The sequence below is a fragment of the Lacerta agilis genome, chromosome 4, assembly GCF_009819535.1.
Source record: "Lacerta agilis isolate rLacAgi1 chromosome 4, rLacAgi1.pri, whole genome shotgun sequence".
Classification (NCBI taxonomy): Eukaryota; Metazoa; Chordata; class Lepidosauria; order Squamata; family Lacertidae; genus Lacerta; species Lacerta agilis.
The window spans coordinates 53,790,434-53,810,925 of NC_046315.1; the positions used below are offsets into that span (position 1 = coordinate 53,790,434).

General features: G+C 43.4%; 1 protein-coding gene and 1 long non-coding RNA gene across 4 annotated transcripts; both read right to left on the minus strand.

Moving 5' to 3' along the window:
* On the minus strand, positions 1-6,380 carry LOC117045732 (trefoil factor 3-like). Of its 2 annotated transcripts, none has more exons than XM_033147075.1 (3): positions 6,219-6,380; positions 3,920-4,066; positions 1-197 (listed from the first exon to the last, which is right to left on the minus strand). In XM_033147075.1, exons 1-3 carry the CDS (start codon positions 6,301-6,303, stop codon positions 184-186), a joined length of 246 nt encoding a protein of 81 aa, XP_033002966.1. In that variant the 5' UTR covers positions 6,304-6,380; the 3' UTR covers positions 1-183. The 2 variants fall into 2 exon arrangements, with proteins under 2 accessions (XP_033002966.1, XP_033002965.1); XM_033147074.1 differs by lacking the exon at positions 1-197 and adding an exon at positions 2,821-2,895.
* A 4,795-nt stretch (positions 6,381-11,175) lies between these two features.
* LOC117045734 lies at positions 11,176-13,955 on the minus strand. 2 transcript variants are annotated; one of them, XR_004426459.1, is made up of 3 exons: positions 13,869-13,955; positions 12,522-12,728; positions 11,176-11,395 (listed from the first exon to the last, which is right to left on the minus strand). It is a non-coding gene; the product is annotated as an uncharacterized LOC117045734 (long non-coding RNA). The 2 variants fall into 2 exon arrangements; XR_004426458.1 differs by having other exon boundaries at positions 13,864-13,955.
* Between the last annotated feature and the right edge of the window lie 6,537 nt (positions 13,956-20,492).

The window sequence follows — 20,492 nt, forward strand, 5'->3', positions numbered from 1 at the left end:
TATTTCTGTATGCTCCTTTTATTATTATTTTAGGGTGCAGTAGAGTGTTGAAAAACATGCATCATTGGCAGCAGAGTTCTGTTTCATCCACAGGAGAGCACATGCAGGTGCATGTAGTTTCTCTTTATTTTTCTTCCAGAAAATCATCAGAGCAGAAAGGCAGATTTGTGGCTTATTTTGATTTTAAGAGAAGCATTCTGAAAACAAAATAGGAATTTTTAAAAATGATATTAAGTGGGCTCAGTGGGAAATATGTACGCAATAGGGCCGTCATTTGGAAATCAATTCATTTCATTATTTGGCAACGTCAACAGACCACTCCTAAACATGTTTACCTGATCCATTAAGCCCCATCGTGAGTTAGAGGCCCATATGAAATAACTACTTCATTTCATAACACAGTTCACAGCTAATTCTAAATTTGTAACCTTACATGGTGTTTACAACAGCTTGGAAACAAAGACCCCTCCCCACTCCAGCCTGAGGATAACCAAAGTGTTGCCATTCTTGGATGACAACGCTCATCACCCTGTCCATTGGTCATGTTGGCTAGGGCTAATGGGAGTTATCAGTGGCAAAATCTAGAGGGCACCACAATGGCTACTCCTGCTGTAACCTACTGTTCCACTTTCTGTGTGCTTGACAGTGGCTTCAGAAAACTGCATACATTCCTGAAATTCAACATTGTTAAATGCTTCCTTTGATTTGTTTATTGAAAACCCTTTGTGAGCAGCTTAATAATTTAAAATCTCTAAGCTGTACACAAAAAGTACAGCTCAAAAACAATAAAATGGCTTCAGCCCCGCTGAAAGAGGCGGTCATTAAACCGCTTCTTAAAAAAACATCTTTAGACCCGGCCAATATGGCCAACTATCGCCCAGTCTCAAATCTACCATTCTTGGGCAAGGTGATTGAGCGGGTGGTTGCTGAACAACTCCAGGCACGCCTGGAAGAAGCGGACCATTTGGATCCCTTCCAATCGGGATTCAGGCCTCACCATGGGACTGAAACCGCCTTGGTCGCGCTGGTCGATGATCTCCGGCGGGCTAGGGACAAAGGTGAGAGCTGTTTCCTAATTCTGCTGGATCTCTCAGCGGCCTTTGACACCATCGACCATAACATCCTTCTGGACCGGCTAGAGGGGTTGGGAGCTGGAGGCACTGTTATACAGTGGTTCCGCTCCTTCCTCCTGGGCTGTGTTCAGAAAGTGGTGGTGGGGGATGAGTGTTCAGACCCCTGGGCTCTCACTTGTGGGGTGCCTCAGGGTTCTGTCCTCTCCCCCATGCTTTTTAATATCTATATGAAGCCGCTGGGAGAGATCATCAGGGGGTTTGGGCTGGGTGTTCATCAGTATGCGGATGATACCCAGCTCTACCTCTCTTTCAAATCAGAACCAGTGAAGGCCGTGAAGGTCCTGTGTGAGTGCCTGGAGGCGGTTGGAGGATGGATGGCGGCTAACAGATTGAGGTTGAATCCTGACAAGACAGAAGTACTGTTTTTGGGGGACAGGAGGAGGGCAGGTGTGGAGGATTCCCTGGTCCTGAATGGGGTAACTGTGCCCCTGAAGGACCAGGTGCGCAGCCTGGGAGTCATTTTGGACTCACAGCTGTCCATGGAAGCGCAGGTTAATTCTGTATCCAGGGCAGCTGTCTACCAGCTCCACCTGGTACGCAGGCTGAGACCCTACCTGCCCGCGGACTGTCTCACCAAAGTGGTGCATGCTCTGGTTATCTCCCGCTTGGACTACTGCAATGCGCTCTATGTGGGGCTGCCTTTGAAGGTGACCCGGAAACTGCAATTAATCCAAAATGCGGCAGCTAGACTGGTGACTGGGAGTGGCCGCCGAGACCACATAACACCGGTCCTGAGAGATCTGCATTGGCTCCCAGTACGTTTCCGAGCACAATTCAAAGTGTTGGTGCTGACCTTTAAAGCCCTAAACGGCCTCGGTCCTGTATACCTGAAGGAGCGTCTCCACCCCCATCATTCAGCCCGGACACTGAGATCCAGCACCGAGGGCCTTCTGTCGGTTCCCTCACTGCGAGAAGCAAAACTACAGGGAACCAGGCAGAGGGCCTTCTCGGTAGTGGCGCCCGCCCTGTGGAACGCCCTCCCATCACAGGTCAGGGAAATAAACAACTACCTGACATTCAGAAAAAACCTGAAGGCAGCCCTTTTTAGGGAAGTTTTTAATGTTTGATATTTTTGTATTTGGTTTCTGTTGGAAGCCGCCCAGAGTGGCTGGGGAAATCCAGCCAGATGGGCAGGGTACAAATAATAAATATTATTAATATTATTATTATGAAAACAAAGTGATCAGTATAAAAATATCAAAAGAATACTATGTATACCCAGTATACCTGAAGTAGTGCTTCCACCCCCATCGTTCTGCCCGGACACTGAGGTCCAGCTCTGAGGGCCTTCTGACGGTTCCCTCACTGCGAGAAGTGAGGTTACAGGGAACCAGGCAGAGGGCCTTCTCGGTAGTGGTGCCTTCCCTGTGGAATGCCCTCCCATCAGATGTCAAGGAAATAAACAACTATCTGACTTTTAGAAGACATCTGAAGGCAGTCCTGTTTAGGGAAGTTTTTAATGCTTGATGTTTTATCGTGTTTTTAATATTCTGTTGGGAGCCACCCAGAGTGGCTGAGGAAACCCAGAAATAATAAATAATAAATTATTATTATTATCATTAATTACTACTACTACTACTACTACTACATAAAAAACAGAAAATCAGCTTTTAACAAAAGTGCAGAAATCCTTCTATGAGCCCATGGGATGGATAACTAAACTAGTTCACTGCTTGTACCTCAAAGATCACGGAAGTTGCTGCGCAGCTGAAATCTGTGAGCTACTGACTCACGTCAGGTTTCGGGCCTGAATGGATGAGTCCTACAAGTGAAAAGAAGTGACCTAATGTAACACATGAACCGGCTTGGAAAAGCATGAGGCCTTACTGCCTGATCTCGCTTCATCATGTAGGCACAAATGGAAGGGCTTGCTGGTCACTCTGTATCATTTTTAGAGCGTTGCCTTCTTTTTGTATTTTCTTTTGTATTATTTTGGCTTAAATGTCTTCTACTGAAGTAGTAGCTGCCATGGGCAGCAAAAAAGTAAAAAGTAAAAAAGAGAGGGGTGCCATCACAAAAAAGGCATTGCTAATAAGTCACTAGAACTATGATGAAAAGTAAGACTCTAATAAAATATAGAGGGAGATGTATGTGGAGGGCCTTGCCTCATCCTCAACTGTATTTGCAATGTGCATATGCATTCCTGAACTTTAGAAATATCTCAAGACAGGACATACCCTCCAACACGTCCCAGAGGAAAACCAGGATGTACGTCTTTCGAGGCTGTGCTCCCATGCAAGTCACATGACCTGTTGACGAGCACGGCACCCCAAAGCACAGTCTTTTGGACCGCAATTTTATGGGAGTCAGGTGACTCACACAAGAGCACCCCCCCATGGGATATCCCTATTAAATTAGGACAGTTGGGGGATTTGACACAGAGTATGGTGTCCAATGTGGTGCCCTCGATATGTCTCAACTCCCAAAAGTCCCATTCAGCATGGCCAAATATCGGGGTTGTGGGAGTTTCCAACAATATCTAGAGGCTGCCACATTGACCATCGCTGCTGTACAAGTTTTTCTCCTGTTGAACTAATCTGTACATGGGATAAGAGATTGAAACTAGTGTAATTGGTGCCATTGAGAAACTTGAGCAAGTAGATCTTGTATTGTTATTTTACTACCATTGCTGTTCTTGTTTGTATTATACTGTTGTATTAATGGGAGGTTGTGTCTGGGGGGGGGAGTATTTGTTGCTTGCGCTGTTGTTGTTGTTTTGCTATATATTTTTATGTCTATCAAAACCGACTTGCCCTGGAAGGTAGTCTAAATAACTATATACATACCTGAATCACTTCCAGGAAAGAAGCACCAGATGACTCCAGGAATACTTGAATCAAAACAGCATCCTCTGCTGTGGCATGTCTGAGCACTGATGTATGGGTAGCCACAGTTCACTCTTGCTTTGGGCTGCACTGCACATTGTTGTGTGGCTGTTAGAGACAAAGTTCAATTGAATCTGTCATGTGGCACTTCCTTTACGAAGGGTAGGCCCATCATGCTGCAGTCTGATTTCGAAAATTCTGAATTCATTGATTTCCTCTGATTCTGATGTTGTCTCATAACAACTGATAATTACTCTCTAGAAACAGCCATCCTCAGGAAAAGGTTCTATGGCAGGGGTAGCCAATGTGGTGTCGCCCAGATATTATTGGATTGTAGCTCCCATAAACTCATCATAGTGATGACTGAAGTTGTAGTCTAACCCCAGAAGGGCTACCCCTATTTTATGGCATAATTTGTTTTGGATGTTTATTTCTGCTTTCAGTTTGCCAGGCACACTACTATGCTACGCCAAGCACTGTTAATCAACACAGAGAATCTATTTCTGTTGTATGACTTGATTCATGAACAAGCCTATTTCTTTCTAGATGAGAAAAAAACCTTATAAAAACAAACACAGTGGCACATCTTGGATTCAAACTACAAGAAAGAAGATTCCACCTAAACATTAGGAAGAATTTCCTGACAGTAAGAGCTGTTCGACAGTGGGATTTGCTGCGAAGGAGTGTGGTGAAGTCTCCTGCTTTGGAGGTCTTTAAGCAGAGGCTTGACAGCCATCTGTCAGGAATGCTTTGATGGTGTTTCCTGCTTGGCAGGGGGTTGGACTGGATGGCCCTTGTGGTCTCTTCCAACTCTATGATTCTATGATCTCACCAGCACATCTCAGACAACATCAGGCCAAAGGAAAAGATTACATCCCATTATGGTTAACAGAGCAGCGGAAGAGGTGTGTGTGTGTGTGTGTGTGTGTGTGTGTGTGTGTGTGTGTAATGAATGTGAGCAACAACCAAGGCAGCTACCCTGTACATGCTTTCTCTCCTTGACCAAATCTGATCTTGACCAAATTCCCTATTGCAGCAAGCCTATAAATTCCAGTAATCCACTTTACACCACTAGGGATGGTTGATCTGCCAAGTTCAGTTCCTTTCAGTTTTTCACTTTCCTAATCATAAAATTCAGTTCTCCATATTTCCACATCAGTTTGCAATTTCTTTTTTTAAAAAAGCCCTCAACAGTATTTCAGTGTGAATTTCTCCTAATATACATGTTTGTATGTAATCTTGCCTAATATTCACAATTTTGCAAAGCGGTTTCCTCTAATGTAAAGAACTTTGTCTTTTATTTTCAGTAATATGTGCAATTATTTTTGCACACTTAATCCCACTATATATACATTTTTGTACACATTATTTGGTTGGAGAACTGCATTGCACAATTCGGAAAATGATGGCTTTCGAAGGATGGCTCTTCATATCATTTTGAAAAGCGTGAATTATGCAGGTTTGCCTTTAAATGTGAACTGAACGGAATATCTTCCCTATCCCAAAGCACAGCCATTTCTACCACAGCTGCAGGCTTCCATGCATGCACCTTTGCTGAGAAAGTCCTCTGCATATGCAAGCAGCTGCTGTATTTGCAATTCCTCTGTCTCATCTACCATCCTGGACTATGGCCTTAGCCTCGGTTAGACAGTCTAACTGGGCTCTATCCATAGTTTTGGAATGAAAGCAGCAGAGGGGGCCGAACTTTTCTCAACTGTCCCCTTCTGCTAAACAACTACTCATTACTATTCAAGGATTTCTGTCCCAGGCAAGCATGTGCAAAATACCAAAATGGGCCATACAATATCCAACTTCATCCCAAGACACTTAGGAGTATGCATCAGGTGACCCTCAACTGGCTGTGGCTCACTGCCAGATGTCCCCTGCATATTTGAACCTAAGAAGAGCCCTGTTGGATCACACCAAGGATCCATCAAGTCCAGCATCCCATTTTCTACAGCAAGCAACCAGATTCTTAAGGGAAGCCCACAAGCAGGACATGAGAGCCACAGCCTTCTCTAACTTGTGTTCTCCAGCATCTGGTGTCCTGAGTCATAGAGCCTCTGAGCCTAGAGGCTTTGGAGTCTTGTGCCTTCAAATAGACTTGCATCTTTCTTTCACAGCAAACATTGGAGTGACACTACTGTACCAATGGCAAGAAGGCCACTGGCATAAAGTGTGAAGTGGGTAGCTCTTATTTAATGTTTCAAGGAGCTGGTTTAGTATTCCCCAAGAAAAAAAATGAAACGGTTCCACTCACGTCTTTGGAGAGTAAATCCATTAGTCAGGCTGCTGAGTCCTAGAATCAGGACAATAGCGAATAACAAGAAGCTCTTGTGCACCATGGCAGCTCACAGTCCTCTGTCCTGAACCTTCAGGTCTCCTCCAGAAAACAAACAACAATGTTAAGGTCTAGGCAAAAGATTTGCAGAAAACAATTTTTATAGTAGCCTGTTTGTTCAACATTTTCAGATAATTTTTATCTTGGGAGGCAAATGTCTGTCATCATGACTCCACCTGTGTTTTGATTTTGATTAAAGATTTGTATATATGTTCCAGATACATTATCAAGCAGCAGAAATGATGATTCGATCGGTAAACTTAGTGGGAGGGATCTGTGGCAAAGATCGGCCTCAGATTCTTTCCTCATGAATCACCCCCAGCCACCCTTAAATCGATCCACATCATGTTAGTGCAGCACTTCAGGCAACTACAGTACCCATCACTTGACTGGGAAAGAAATAGGACGTGCCAAATTGCGTCAGTTCACAGATGTATGTGAATGTGAAATAGTCTGTTGAGGACTCCAAGGTACCACACTCCTTATGCATTTGAAAAAAAATGTTGAGTTTTTGGGAAACTTCTTTCTCATACAGGCATCTGGAAAAAGATTCAGAAGAAGACAGAAGAAGACAATCCCACTTCCATCATTTGCATTTATACAAAAAGCAAAATGTTGTTTCTAATTGAATATGTGCACTAGTGGACTCTTGAGAGTCCCATGGACTGCAAGAAGATCAAACCTATCCATTCTCAAAGAAATCAGCCCTGAGTGCTCACTAGAAGGACAGATCCTGAAGTTGAGGCTCCAGTACTTTTGCCACCTCATGAGAAGAGAAGACTCCCTAGAAAAGACCCTGATGTTAGGAAAGATGGAGGGCACAAGGAGAAGGGGACAAGAGAAGATGAGATGGTTGGACAGTGTTCTCAAAGCTACTAACATGAGTTTGGCCAAACTGCAAGAGACAGTGAAGGATAGGCGTGCCTGGCATGCTCTGGTCCATGGGGTCACGAAGAGTCGGACACGACTGAACGACTGAACAACAACAACTAGTGGACATAGAAGGATGATTTTATGGTTTACTTTGTTTAGGGTTGCCAGATGTATGGCAGCCCTAACTTTGTTACCCAAGTCAGCAAGAAACAGCTGTTGCTAAGATTACTCTCTGTTCCAGTACTGATGTAGGGCAAATGTATATTTTCACAAAAACAGTTTCCTGCTTGGTGAGAACCTATGTTACCTTAATTTGCCAATATTAGCTCCATTATTACAGTCTTAGCTGTTAGAGTCATGCCTATGTAAAAAAAATAAAAAAATAAAATCTCTCTCTCTCTCATTTTTATAACTGTACATGAAAATAAAATTTGAAAGCTGAGTAATGCATTGACCAAAGGTGTAACTGATGGGGAAGGGTTACTGTGATTAATAGCACCAAAGTCACCCAGCACGGCACAAATGTGCTAATCAACTGATAAGTCTCCCCACAGATAAGCAAGACCAGTATTGCTTCATCTGTGATCCTCCCTAATTTGAGATTAAGTATTTGAAACTCTCCAACAATGTCAAAAGTAGACTACCGGGTTGACCAATCCTGCCCTGAGAGCAGGTAAAATGGCTACTTACAACAATGACCCAAAATGAGAAAATGTATTGCTTGGCATCTTCGAGGTCCCTGCCTTCTCTCCATTCTTGTGCTTCTTCATCTTTAAATTGTACTTTGAAAAGGCCACTTCTTCAAATAAAGGACTCTCCTCTCACAGCCCTTCAATTAGATGGCTGCCCATGGCAAGACAGAACTTATGGTGATTCTAAGAAAATGGCTTTTGGAGTATGAAGCTTTCAATTTGCACATGCAGTAGAAAGTGAGAAAGCCAAAGTATACTGGCATGCATTTCTGGTTTCGCTGCTTCTACTGTAAAATACATATCAGTTTGTCGGAATACACTTCGTAGATCCGTTAAAGATCCACGGTTATTTGTTTATTTTAATGGTTATTAAGAACTACTTTTCGTATCCTTACACTTAAAAGTGAAAGTGAAAGTAAGAATGAAGAGTCATTTTGCCATTAGGATTATTCCGCCTTTAACTTGTAGTCCCGGTAATGTTTCAAAGTTATCAATGAACGTTTATCCTGCTTCCCGCCTTTTTGGAGGGCAGCAACAGTGGTTTTATTGGTTGAATTATTTGTTGTGATGTCATACCTGTTCCTAAATAAAAGGCTGAGGCTCCCCGCTTAGGCACGTTCGTTCTTTTACGTTTGTTCAGTTGAAGCTTAGTTCAGTCAAGTTTAGTTTAAGGGTTTTGGGAGCGGGCTGGACGGGCTGGATGGGTTTCTTTTAGTTAGGTTTAGTTTGCGGAAGATCTTTCGGTGAGGTTTTAGTTAGGCTTTTAGGTTTAGCCTAGGGCTAGATTTGCGGAAGATATTTCGGTTTAGTTTTATTTAGTTAGCATCGCGGAAGAATTGGCGCGCAGGGACTGAGAGCTCAGGGAAACTTAGCTTAGGGCCAGAAGACGAGCCTATGCGGGTTTTGCCAAAGCTACTAAAGATAGATTCGGTGTCTGTCGTCAATTTGGGGAAAAGGGAAAAGGTTTTAGGATTTTTTAATTTCTGCCAGAGAAATCTCATGCTTAAATAACATCCTTGGTTTGGTTTTCTTTATTGCTAAATGACAGTGCAGGAGGTTACAAGTAGTTCCAATTCAGATTCGAGGCATCCGTTACTTTTCGAGGCATCTATTTTATTTTGAGGCATTCATTCACTCACGCACCTTCGGAGTCATTTTCCGTCTTACTCAGCTACCTTCGGATTGTGAGACTTGGCCGGCGCCCGTGCTCAGAAGCACGCGGAACGCTGGCCGCTTTCCCCCCGCAACTGGTACCTCGTGCGTGGGCAGCTTAAGCTCACGCACGGGGAGCTCCAGCACCGAACCCCGGCATCAGTTGTCTATGAATTAGTTTAGGCAGTGCTTCTTTTCTTTAAAAAAATGTTTAGGGGTACTCTCATTTTACTACTCCTATTGAAATAATGCCTCTCAATGAGGCCAAACTTAGATTCACAAAATGTTTAGGGGTATGCGTATACCTGCATTCCCCCAGAAAAAAGCACTGAGTTTAGGTTTGTTATGGATGGGGAAGGATCAATGGTGTGATCACTTAAAGTGTATTTCCTCCCACTGGGGAATACACACAGTATATGCATGAGATATCCTTTAAACTCTGATAGCACACACAGGTGGACAGTACTAACTAATACTTGCCAAAACTGGGAAGCAGGAATGAGTTATTAGCATGATCAGAGGTTTGTAGATTATTATTTTTTAAAAAGCCTCTTGGGATTATGTGTGTGGTGTGGTGTAGTGGTTAAGAGCGGTGGACTCATAATCTGGGGAACCGGGTTCGCATCTCCGCTCCTCCACATGCAGCTGCTGGGTGACCTTGGGCTAGTCACACTTCTCTGAAGTGTCTCAGCCCCACTCACCTCACAGAGTGTTTGTTAAGGGGGAGGAAGGGAAAAGGAGATTGTTAGCTGCTTTGAGACTCCTTAGGGTTGTGATAAAGTGAGATATCAAATCCAAATTCTTCTTCTAATGGTGGAAGAATGTACAAAACATAGTCATTATAGGTACATTCCCCAAGGCTGTACCATCCCTTGGACTGGTTGTAAGTAGGAAGGCACCCAGATGAAGGCTGGCTGGGGGCAGAATGAGATTGATGTGGCAGTATCCCTTCCTCCCAATCTACTAGCCGCCACAGCTCCCAGGATGTTGTGTAGATGGTGTTGTCCTCTGTAAATATTAGCAGCAGTATAAACTCCCACGAAAGAACCCAAAACTGAAATAACTATATATGTAAACACTTAGTGGTACACGAGACCCATAACTGGAATTCTGGGTGTCTTTTACTTTCCTTAAAAGCAGCCATGCAGACCCATGGACTCTGGGGGAGAGTAATAGCACTATCTCTTGGTGCTATTACACACACTTAAATCATCCCCCCCCCCAAAGTTGCATTAGTCACAGGGAGAGGCGGGCAGGTACCATACTGGACAAAGGACTGGATCTGCATCTGATGCAATGCATTTCAATCTCACACTGACACGTCTTGAGAAAGGATGATGGAATTGTGTCCCATACAATTATCTCTTTGGATTTCACAGTGAATGGATTGGATGATGCTCTGAGTCTGAATGATGGTCATAACTTGGAATGGACCAGATTTCCCATAGGTCCACCACAGGTCCCCCTCCCCCCTTTGCCTCTCCACATCATGGAGTATGGCCTGACTGCTTTACGTCACCTGAAGCCATTTATCCTACAGGCACCCAGAAGGATTATAGGCCAACTACATTTCAGAAAAACGTATTGTAAATCTCACATTGGTGAAAGACGGAACTCTGCATCGCCATCTGGTGCCACAGTGTTATAACACATTTTAAATCCCTTTTCTTTACTAATGTAGCTGAATCCCTAGTTTATGGTTCTATGAGTGTGGCCAAAATAATCTCAAGCTATAGACTGTATTCTTGTTGTAAAATATATTGCTAGATATCCAGCCTGGTTGGAAAATAGACTTCTGTCACTTTGCAAGGCTGTGAGATAAGAGCTTAAAGGTGTGGGGGAGGGGTGTCAAGAGCATTAAAAAGAGAAACACGTCATTTTTTGCAATGCTTTAATATGCTCAAAGCGCAAGAAAGTTTCATAAAGATAATGCAGACAGGGGGAAATAAAATGCATTTCTACATTCTCAAGAGTAATAGCCAAGATAGGCAAAAAATACGATGGAGCTGAGACTAATTAGCTACGTTTATAGCAGGCATAGACAAACTCGGCCCTCCAGATGTTTTGGGACTACAATTCCCAACATCCCTGACCACTGGTCCTGCTAGTTAGGGATCATGGGAGTTGTGGGCCAACAACATCTGGAGGGCCAAGTTTGCCTATGCCTGGTTTATAGCCTTTGGAGGAGATGAATTGCAGTTGTTGTATGCAGACAGATATGGACTGACCTCCCTGGCAAGTAAAGAATCAGTAAATCAGGGTAGAGAGCAGGAAATGTAGAAAGGAACTGCTATGCTAGCATTTTGTTTTCTGTTTTTGTCTTGGAGGGATGCCGTTGTCAGTCGTTCCTGGTCTGTGACTTCATTTCGTTCTAATTTGCTGAAATGAAAAGAAGAGAAATCTTCTTTATCGGGTGAACATTCCTGTTTCCATTGTCTGGAATCTGAATAGGGCTTGGGAGGAGTTTCATTGGTTATGGATAAGTTGGGGGTTATCCTTGGTCTTGTCTGGGTGGCTTTCTGTTTGGGTTGTCAACAAAGGGTTGTAGACCCAAAGAAATCTGAAGTTAGTTATGACTTTATTGATTTCCTGTGTCATTGCATCTGCTCATTCTTTCTCTTCCATTCCCTTGCTATCTCCTTGCTATCCCTATCACCTTTGCCCTCTCTGGATTGTATCCAATGCTGTGGGAGAAAACTTCCACTCATTCCACAGGAGTTCAGTGGGGAAAATGGGAGCTGTGATGAAGAGCATGTGCCCAGTGCTTTTGTTGTTCAAAGAAACATCTAAGTCCTCTTATCTGCAAAATAAATCCTGCTGCTGTTTTCTAGACTGAAGCAACAGTAATAGGGTTTGAACATATGCACACATAACGGGTGGGGTAGAGATTCACACCTTTCCTTACGAAAGGTTCTGATGTGCACCCACCAAACATATGTTTAGTGCGGTTATAAAGTGTTTGTGTGTGTGTGTGTGTGTGTGTGTGTTGAAGTGGACCAAGGTAGGTCAGGATTATTTTCTCAGAAATTGCAGGTGTTTGATAATATCTATAGAGAACCCACAACTAAGTGCTGCTCAAAGTGAGATAAATGTTGATGAGGCTGAGATTGGGAAATTTCCGAGCTCTCAGTCCTTTACATTATAGGTTTGCCTCTGATGAAATATTTATAAATGCCCTTCGCATTATGATATTGTCAGTTTAGTTTCATATTTATGCTATTCTTCCAGTGATATACACGGTTTTGTATTTTTTTCTGAGGTAGCAGAGATAAGGCAGAGAAACGCAAAGCAAGGAGTGCAGCTGTGTTACCTCACTCTCCTCTCCTTGTAGCGAGCTGCAACACCCATGACTCTGGCAGTGCTTTCCTGCCTTCCTCCTCCTCCCTCCCTCCCACTTATTTTTTTAACCAGATGTATTACCAAATGTATGGCGCGCACACACACCCATTCCCCAGGAACAGCTGCAGAATAATTTCTTGATAAACAAATTAAACCTGTTGCTTACCTCCTCAGCCTCGGCCCCACCGGCGGCCCCAGCGCCAACCTCGGCGAAAGCCACGGCGAAAGCCACCTCGGCCACCTCGACCTCCTCGGCCACCTCGGCCACGCCTGGCATCTGCCACACTAGCTAATCCTACGATCAGGAGAATGGCCAGCAGCCAGATCCATTTGAAGTTCATTTTTATCCAAAATCTTCACAGAATCTTCAGACCTGTTAAAGCATTCCATACCAAAGGTGTAACTGAACACAGGTTCAATCTGCTTTTTTGCATAAAGAAAGGCCAAAAAGGGCAGTGTTTGGTTTGATATTTGTATAGCATTTCTGGTATCCAAAGTGCTGTTATGATGACATCATTCCTCTAAGGTGAATCAGTATTATTATCTCCCATATTGCAAGGGCTGGGACTGAAAATGGCTTGCTCAAGTGGCAAGATTCAAACCAATGAAAATTTACATCTGAGTAGGGAAAGGAATGAGTGCATGTACGCCTGGGGTATCACTAACCCCCCCCAACATGTTTCAAAGCTTAGGAATGTGCCGTGTGCCATGTGCCATGATGCTGGACTTGATAAACTTTGGGTTTGATCCAGCAACGCAAACCTAACTAATCAAGCTCTGAATCTTTCTGTTTCCTGCTGCATCAGAGAGGAGAAAGAGGTAAATATGAATGAACTTGAGCAGCAGCAGATACTCAAATAAAGGGAAGGAAACAAGTAGTAATACAAGATAAATGTATTTGAATGGAAGAATAAACTACAAGATAAAAATTCATCAACAGGCACAAACGCTTAAGCAGCTGTGTCTTATCAGCACAGATATCACCGTAAACATGGTATATTTACAAAGCGTGAGGGAACCTGGCTGTCCCAGGCTCTTTCTGCAGGCCACAACTCAATTCAACTGGCTCATGGAAATCAAAAGACTCCAACTGCATCCATGTGCATTCACACTCTCACACCTGCCAGTTTCAGAATCTTTCAATTTCTCATTTTGACAATCTCAGATTCAAGTCTGCTGTATTTTGCCATCAACTTTGAATTTTCTTACATGTTTGCATGAAGATTCATCAGAATTTTGCCTCACATTCACATTTTTTTAAATGGCAATATTCCCTAAGAATGCATTTTGCTCTGGCATTCTCACAATTATCTGCCTTTCTAAGCCCCTTATGTGCACTTTCCGTACATCTTCTTTTGGTTGGAGAGGGTAACACAAAATTCGCAGAAGTCTGAATTTTGAACAATCGCCTCATTTCAGTTTGTGTATTGTGAAGTGGATAGAGTTGAATTAAAATGAAAATCAAATCAAATCCTTTGCCTCCCAGTCACTAGAACCACTTGACTTACCCCACCTTAATGAGTTGCTGAACAGCTCGATGACGAACAGCAGTCTATCAAAACTCAGAAGGGCAAGGCTAATTTATATGGTTCAAGAAGACCTCCTCCTTCCTGTTGCAACCCCTTGAGGTGAACCAGCTATCAATAATAGGGCCAATGAAATAACCGTTTTAATCCCAAAAACCAAGAACTGGACGTTGGGTTCAGGAAACAATGCAAATCAACGGACTTTTGTAGCAACATTTCAGTTGATTTCTTATATGTTTTATGTGAAAAAAAAATATCTAACCGTTTTGTGGTCACAAGAAGCTGCAGTTTCCATGTGTTGCATTTTCCTATCTTGAGCAACAGGTAAATGAGACTCAGGACATTTTAACTGGCAACTTCTTTTATCTGGCAATCTTTCTTTTCTTTTTTACCTGCAACTTTCTCATGCAAGGAAGAACACAACTTTAGCAGTTTCATTGGCCTAGACAACCCCCTCATATGTGCTCATTTTAACAGGCAATAATTCCACAAAACCAATATTTTAATATCTACTTGAGAAGGTTTTGATGGTGTTGGGGTAAGGTTTATATTTCAGACTCGGCATTTTTTAAAGCCTATAATTTTTCTGTAGTCATTACAAGTAAGAGATTTTTTAGGAGCTCAGTAATTTCTGTTCCTTTAGAACAGAATATGTGTATTTATTATATTTATTTGTCACTATGTACAAGTGTCTCATGGTGACTGACATAATAAAAGTAAGAAATAACACAAAACATTAGACCCAAAGATAACAGTATAAATTAAACAAGACCTCGAGTGCTGCGCGCGCGCGCACACACACACACACCACTTAAAAGAATGAGGTCAATAAAAGAGGTCCCAGACATGAATAATTACCCTCCCAATATGGTAGAGTAGGGTACCCAATATGGAGGGGTACCACAAATTATGCACTTGAGTTTCCTGCATTTGGGGAAATTGCAGGGGTCAGCACACTCACATTGAAATGGATGAGCCTCAACATGGGAAAACGTCCTTCGTGATTCATTCAAAGTTGTTGTATTGATATGTCACTGAATATTTATTCTTGTCATTGTTTCATGGTTCATATTGCTTTTGTGGTAATTACTTTTTTTGATAGGAGGTACGGTCCATGTGCGGATGGCGCTGTGGTCTAAACCACTGAGCCTAGGGCCTGCCGATCAGAAGGTTGGTGGTTTGAATCACCGCAACGGGGTGTGCTTCCCTTGTTCGGTCCCAGCTCCTGCCCATCTAGCAGTTCGAAAGCACATCAAAGTGCAAGTAGATAAATAGGTAGGCCACTGCTCCAGCAGGAAAGTAAACGGCATTCCCTTGCGCTGCTCTGGTTCGCCAGAAGCGGCTTAGTCATGCTGGCCACATGACCCAGAAGCTGTCTGCAAATAAATGCCGGTTCCCTCGGACTATAGAGCGAGATGAGCACAGCAACCCCAGAGTCGTCCGCAACTGGACTTAACGGTCAGGAATACCTTTACCTTTACCTATGGTCTACATAGTGCAAGGAGAGGGATGAGGAAGCAATATCAGTGGATTCTATTTCAGACCTGTTCAAAACTGCTTCAAATCTGAAATGCAGATGAGCCCCTTCTGGTCCTCAGGACAATGGGACTATAAACATGTCCTTTTCTCAGACTATGACCAAGTGTGTTAGATAACTTCATTGTTTCCTCCCAAATAAGAAAAGCAGCTTCTAGCTCAAGAGGGGTACTTAGTGTATTAATATCCAATTTCTGAGCATTTGAGTTGCACATGTGCCAACTGCATAACAAACTTCCCTGTTGTATTCGGAACGTGAGCATCTCAGTCAGATAGAATGGAACCAACTGATATGTCAAGAAGGAGGTTTCATTTGAGCTCCATTTCTGCTCTTTTCCTTTCCTAACCCCCATACATAAACACATTAAAAAGGATGTAGACTTTTCATCAGCAAAGGCCTGGTTATAGAGAAAAATTTTCGTCTGGCACCTAAAGATATATAACGAAGGCACCAGGTGAGGCTCCCTGGGGAGAGCATTTCGCAGACAGGGAGCCACAGCAGAAAAGGCTCATTGTCATATTGCCGCTCTCCAGACCTCTTGCGGAGGGGGAACATGAAGAAGGGCCTCCCATGGTTATCATAAGTACCAGTGACAGCAGTCGGCTCCTGCTCCTCTTGTTCTGGAGTCTCAAAGCAGTTCTGGGCCAGGCACATAGTAGGTCATGTTCTGGGTCATGCCACTGGGTCTTTTCAGTTTTGCTGCCCCAACTCCAGGGCTGGATTAATACCTTGGGAGGCCAGAAGCACTTAAAAGATTTTGGTGTGCCCATATATATCTCATTCAAAAGATAACCAATAATAAACTGTAAAATAAAATCTTATTTTTCAAAACAAAACAGAACCTACAGCAAGATGGAAAATAATATTTATTTTTCTATACTTGTTTAAATAATGTTTGTTTGTTTGTTGTTCAGCTGCACCATGTGGTACATGGTAAATCTGGCAATGGAAAATTTCTGTGGTGCATCCCTTCCATTTTCCCCTAAAGGTAAAGGTAAAGGGACCCCTGATCATTAGGTCCAGTTGTGTCTGACTCTGGGGTTGCGGCGCTCATCTCGCTCTATAGGCTGAGGGAGCCGGCATTTGTCCGCAGACAGCTTCCGGGTCATGTGGCCAGCATGACAAAGCTGTTTCTGGTGAACCAGAGCAATGCATGGAAACGCCGTTTACCTGCCTACCAGAGCAGTCCGTATTTATCTACTTGCACTTTGACGTGCTTTCGAACTGCTAGGTTGGCAGGAGCTGAGACCGAGCACATACTTATTTTGCTTCTTGGATATTCCAGCCCTGCCCGGCTCTCAAACGCTGTCCCCAGGGGGAGTCCCCTAATGCTGAGAGTGATGTCTCTCCAGGCCTTCCTATTCACCCAAGACTTTTAGTGTCTGTGGTTTTCTTCACTGTTTTAATGCAGCTTTTACTGTCCTCTGCTGCTGCTCCTGGTTTGTTTGTTTTTAATGTGATTGTTGCTTTATTGTTGTTTTGCTACACTAACCTAGTCAACTTTGAAAGATTATTGCCTGGAGAGCAGGGAGAACAGATAGGTAGGCAAGTAGATAAATAGACTGACAGGTGTCCTTCATCCCTAGGTGTTTGGCTTCTGCCTTATCTGTCACATCCCAGCTGAAGCTTTCTTCTACCTGCATTCTTTGCTCTCCTCATGGAATCCTCCAACTTCGTACAGTTCCCACCTCATATTTCCCTGCTAAACTCTTCAATCGTGAGTCAATTTAAATTGGGGGATACCAAGTATGGTTTCTCTCCCTTTCTACCTGTTTAGCTAATTGCATTGAAATGACCATACATGGAGCTAGTTCTTGGAATCAAAGAATCAAAGAGTTTGAAGGGACTCTGAGGCTTATCTACAGGGCCATCTTAAGTATATAAGGCGCCCTGGCACAATGGTGAAGTCGTGCTCCCGCGCTCTGCCAGGCAGCCAGAGGGTGTGGCGCAGCTGGCAGGGATGGCCAGTGGTGCTCCCGCGCTCCGCCGGGCAGGGTGGAGGCGCCCTCCAGGCCATGGCGCCCTGGCGCGATGTGCTATGGCGCACAATGTTTAAGACGCCCCTGCTTATCTAGTCCAACCTCCTGCAATGCAGGAATCAAAAGCATTTAGATGGCCATCCAATGTCTGCTTAAGAACTTCCAAGGAAGGAGAGTCCACAATCTTCTGAGGGAGTCTGCTTCACTGACAAACAGCTCTTACCATCAGAAAGTGCTTCCAGATATTTAGTCGGAATCTTCTTCTTTGTTCCTTGAATCCATTGGTTCAGTTCCTATCCTCTGGAGCAGGAGAAACAGATTTGCTCCATCTTCCATGTGACAGCCCATGAGATATTTGAAAATGGCTATCATATCTCCTGGGATCCTGTAAGTTTAAGCTGTTTTAACCTGTGTGTGAATATGTGTGTAGCTCTTGAAATATAAAAACGTATCCACACACGTGCTGGAACATGCTGTGGAATTTTTCCTGTGGAATAATCTGTGAACCACTTGCCAAGAGCTATGCATTCTGTAGGTGTATGGACCACTGTTCTCTCTTTCTGGCCCACTGAAATCTCCACTGTGCAGAACAATCTAGATGGGACCATACTGAGGAAGAACCTCACAGTTAAGCCAGATGGGTCTATCAGTTTTCTTACAGTGCAATATGCAAGCTGAAAAACAACAGTCCTTTGGAATTAACATTCACTGAATTTCGCAGTGCAGTTCTCCAGATAAGTAATGCATACAAAAGTACATATACTAGTATATAGTGTACATAATAAAGAATGCATATATTAATGAAAATAAGATATATTTCATTTGGGGAAATGGCCTTGCAAAAATGTGTATATCAGGCAAAATTACATTAAAATGAGTATGTTGACAGCACTTACGGTATCAGTCACGCTAAAATGCTGATTCAAGAGGACTTTTTAAAATAAATGCACACTGATGTGGAAAGATAATCTGAATTTGAGAGTTTTGCCCATCCCTAGTAATATGCCACCTTTGTGATGATGTGTGTGAAAATGACCCTTTTGTGCTGCATCCTGAAGGATTTCTCTTTCTAAGGCACAAGGACATAAGCAGTACTTGTATTACCAGCGGAGGAGTAACATTTGCACCATTTGTAATGCCTGCCTAAGGAGGTACTTAAAAGATTCAAGCACAGAACCATCACACACATTTGCATAAAACATGCACAATCCTAATTAATATGTATAGATGCAATTTTAGGCCTATGAGAAAACAAAGGTTGTAGATTAATTCTCACTGTGCTTTTCCTGGATTTCCTGCAGCCCGTATCCAGGGCCAAGAATGAGGAAATGGATCACGAAAAGGGAGACAAAGCACATAACATTAGCACATTTATAAATAGCCACTGGAAGGTAAATAGGAATACACTGCATTTCACCATATTAGGGAGGACTATGACCACAGGTGACTTGTGTGCCTGCTCAAGCTGCTGTCCTGGTGGCAACAGTTGGTGGGCATCTACAAGACCCCGGACTGCTCTCACTTCTTGTGGTTCTTCATCTTTAAATTGTACTTTGGCAAGGCCAGTTCTTCAGATATAGGACTGTTCTCCAACAACCCTTCAATCAGAATGCTCCCAATGTAAAAAAAAAAGGGGGGAGCTATGCCCACTCTAAGAAAAGAGCTTTTGGAGGAAGAGGCATTTTGATCTGTGTTGACATTCAGAAAAGCATATTGAAGGCACAGAAAACATTACTTTGCACAATTCATTATAAACTGGTGGACAAACAACCACCATAACAGTAGGAGAATGTGCAAAATTTAGTTGACATATGCACATTACCCGAGACTTGTGGGAGATTTGTTATACCGACCCCTTCCTGAAAGGTTTATGTGCATGTTTTCCATGAGGCCTGCTTAAGGTGCACAGCTGTCAGTTGTTATGCACAGTAACCTCTCAACATACATTTCTTGTACAATAGACAGCCCAAACAGCCCCAGAATGTTCTCTATAGCCATGGCGCATACAGTTTGTTGTCAGTCGGGAAAGAAAAACAGAAAACTGAAGGGTGGGGTGGGGAGCGTGGCAGTGGTACGTCCTGGTTGGAGAGGATAGCTGGCTTTAACCCTGAAAAACAGCGCTTCTGTTAGAAGGTAAGGATATATTGCAACGTTTTGTTGTAGGTCCTATTGTCCTGTCTTGGGGAGTGGGCTCTTATGTTAAAATATGGAGATGCAGGCTGGGACTTGGGCTGTGTGGAGGGTGAAGCCTATGGAGCCGATGGTGGGTTTCCCTCAGATCCAACCCTCACCCATTTAAGCAGCCAGCACCCTGCCCCTGGTATGAGAATAGGATAATGATTGGATGATGCTTTGAGTCTGAAATCATCCCCGCAAAGCTGCATTAGCCACAGGGAGAGATGAGCAGGTACCATACTGGATAAAGGACTGGATCTGTAGCTGATGCAATCCATTTCAATCTCACACTGACAAAAGGATAACACTCTCACACTTGAAAAAGCATGATGGAATTCGGTCTCTTAGGATTTCACAGTGAATGGATTGGATGATGCTCTGAGTCTGAATGATTGTCATAACTTGGAATGGACCAGATTTCCCATAGGTCCACCACAGCTCCCCCTGCCCCTTTGCCTCTCCACATCATGGGGTGTAGCCCAACAGCTTTAAGTCACCTGAAGCCATTTGTCCCACAGGCACCTTTCTGCAGTGCCCTTCTCCTTTGAGTTAAAGGTTGATGGATGGATGTTCACTGTAGGATGAGGAGCTATTAAACACCAGCTGATTCTATGAGTGTGGGGAAAAATATTCTCAAGCTCTATAGCAGGCATAGGCAAACTCGGCCCACCAGATGTTGTTGGCCTACAACTCCCATGATCCCTAGCTAGCAGGACCAGTCATCACGGATGATGGGAATTGTAGTCCCAAAACACCTGGAGGGCTAAGTTTGCCTATGCCTGCTTAGACTGTATTCTTGTTGTAAAATATAGCGCTGGATATCTAGCCTGCTTGGAAAATAGACTTGTGTCACTTTGCACGACTGTGAGATAAGAGCTTAAAGGTGAAAAAATGTCAAAAGCATCAAAAAGAGAATCAAA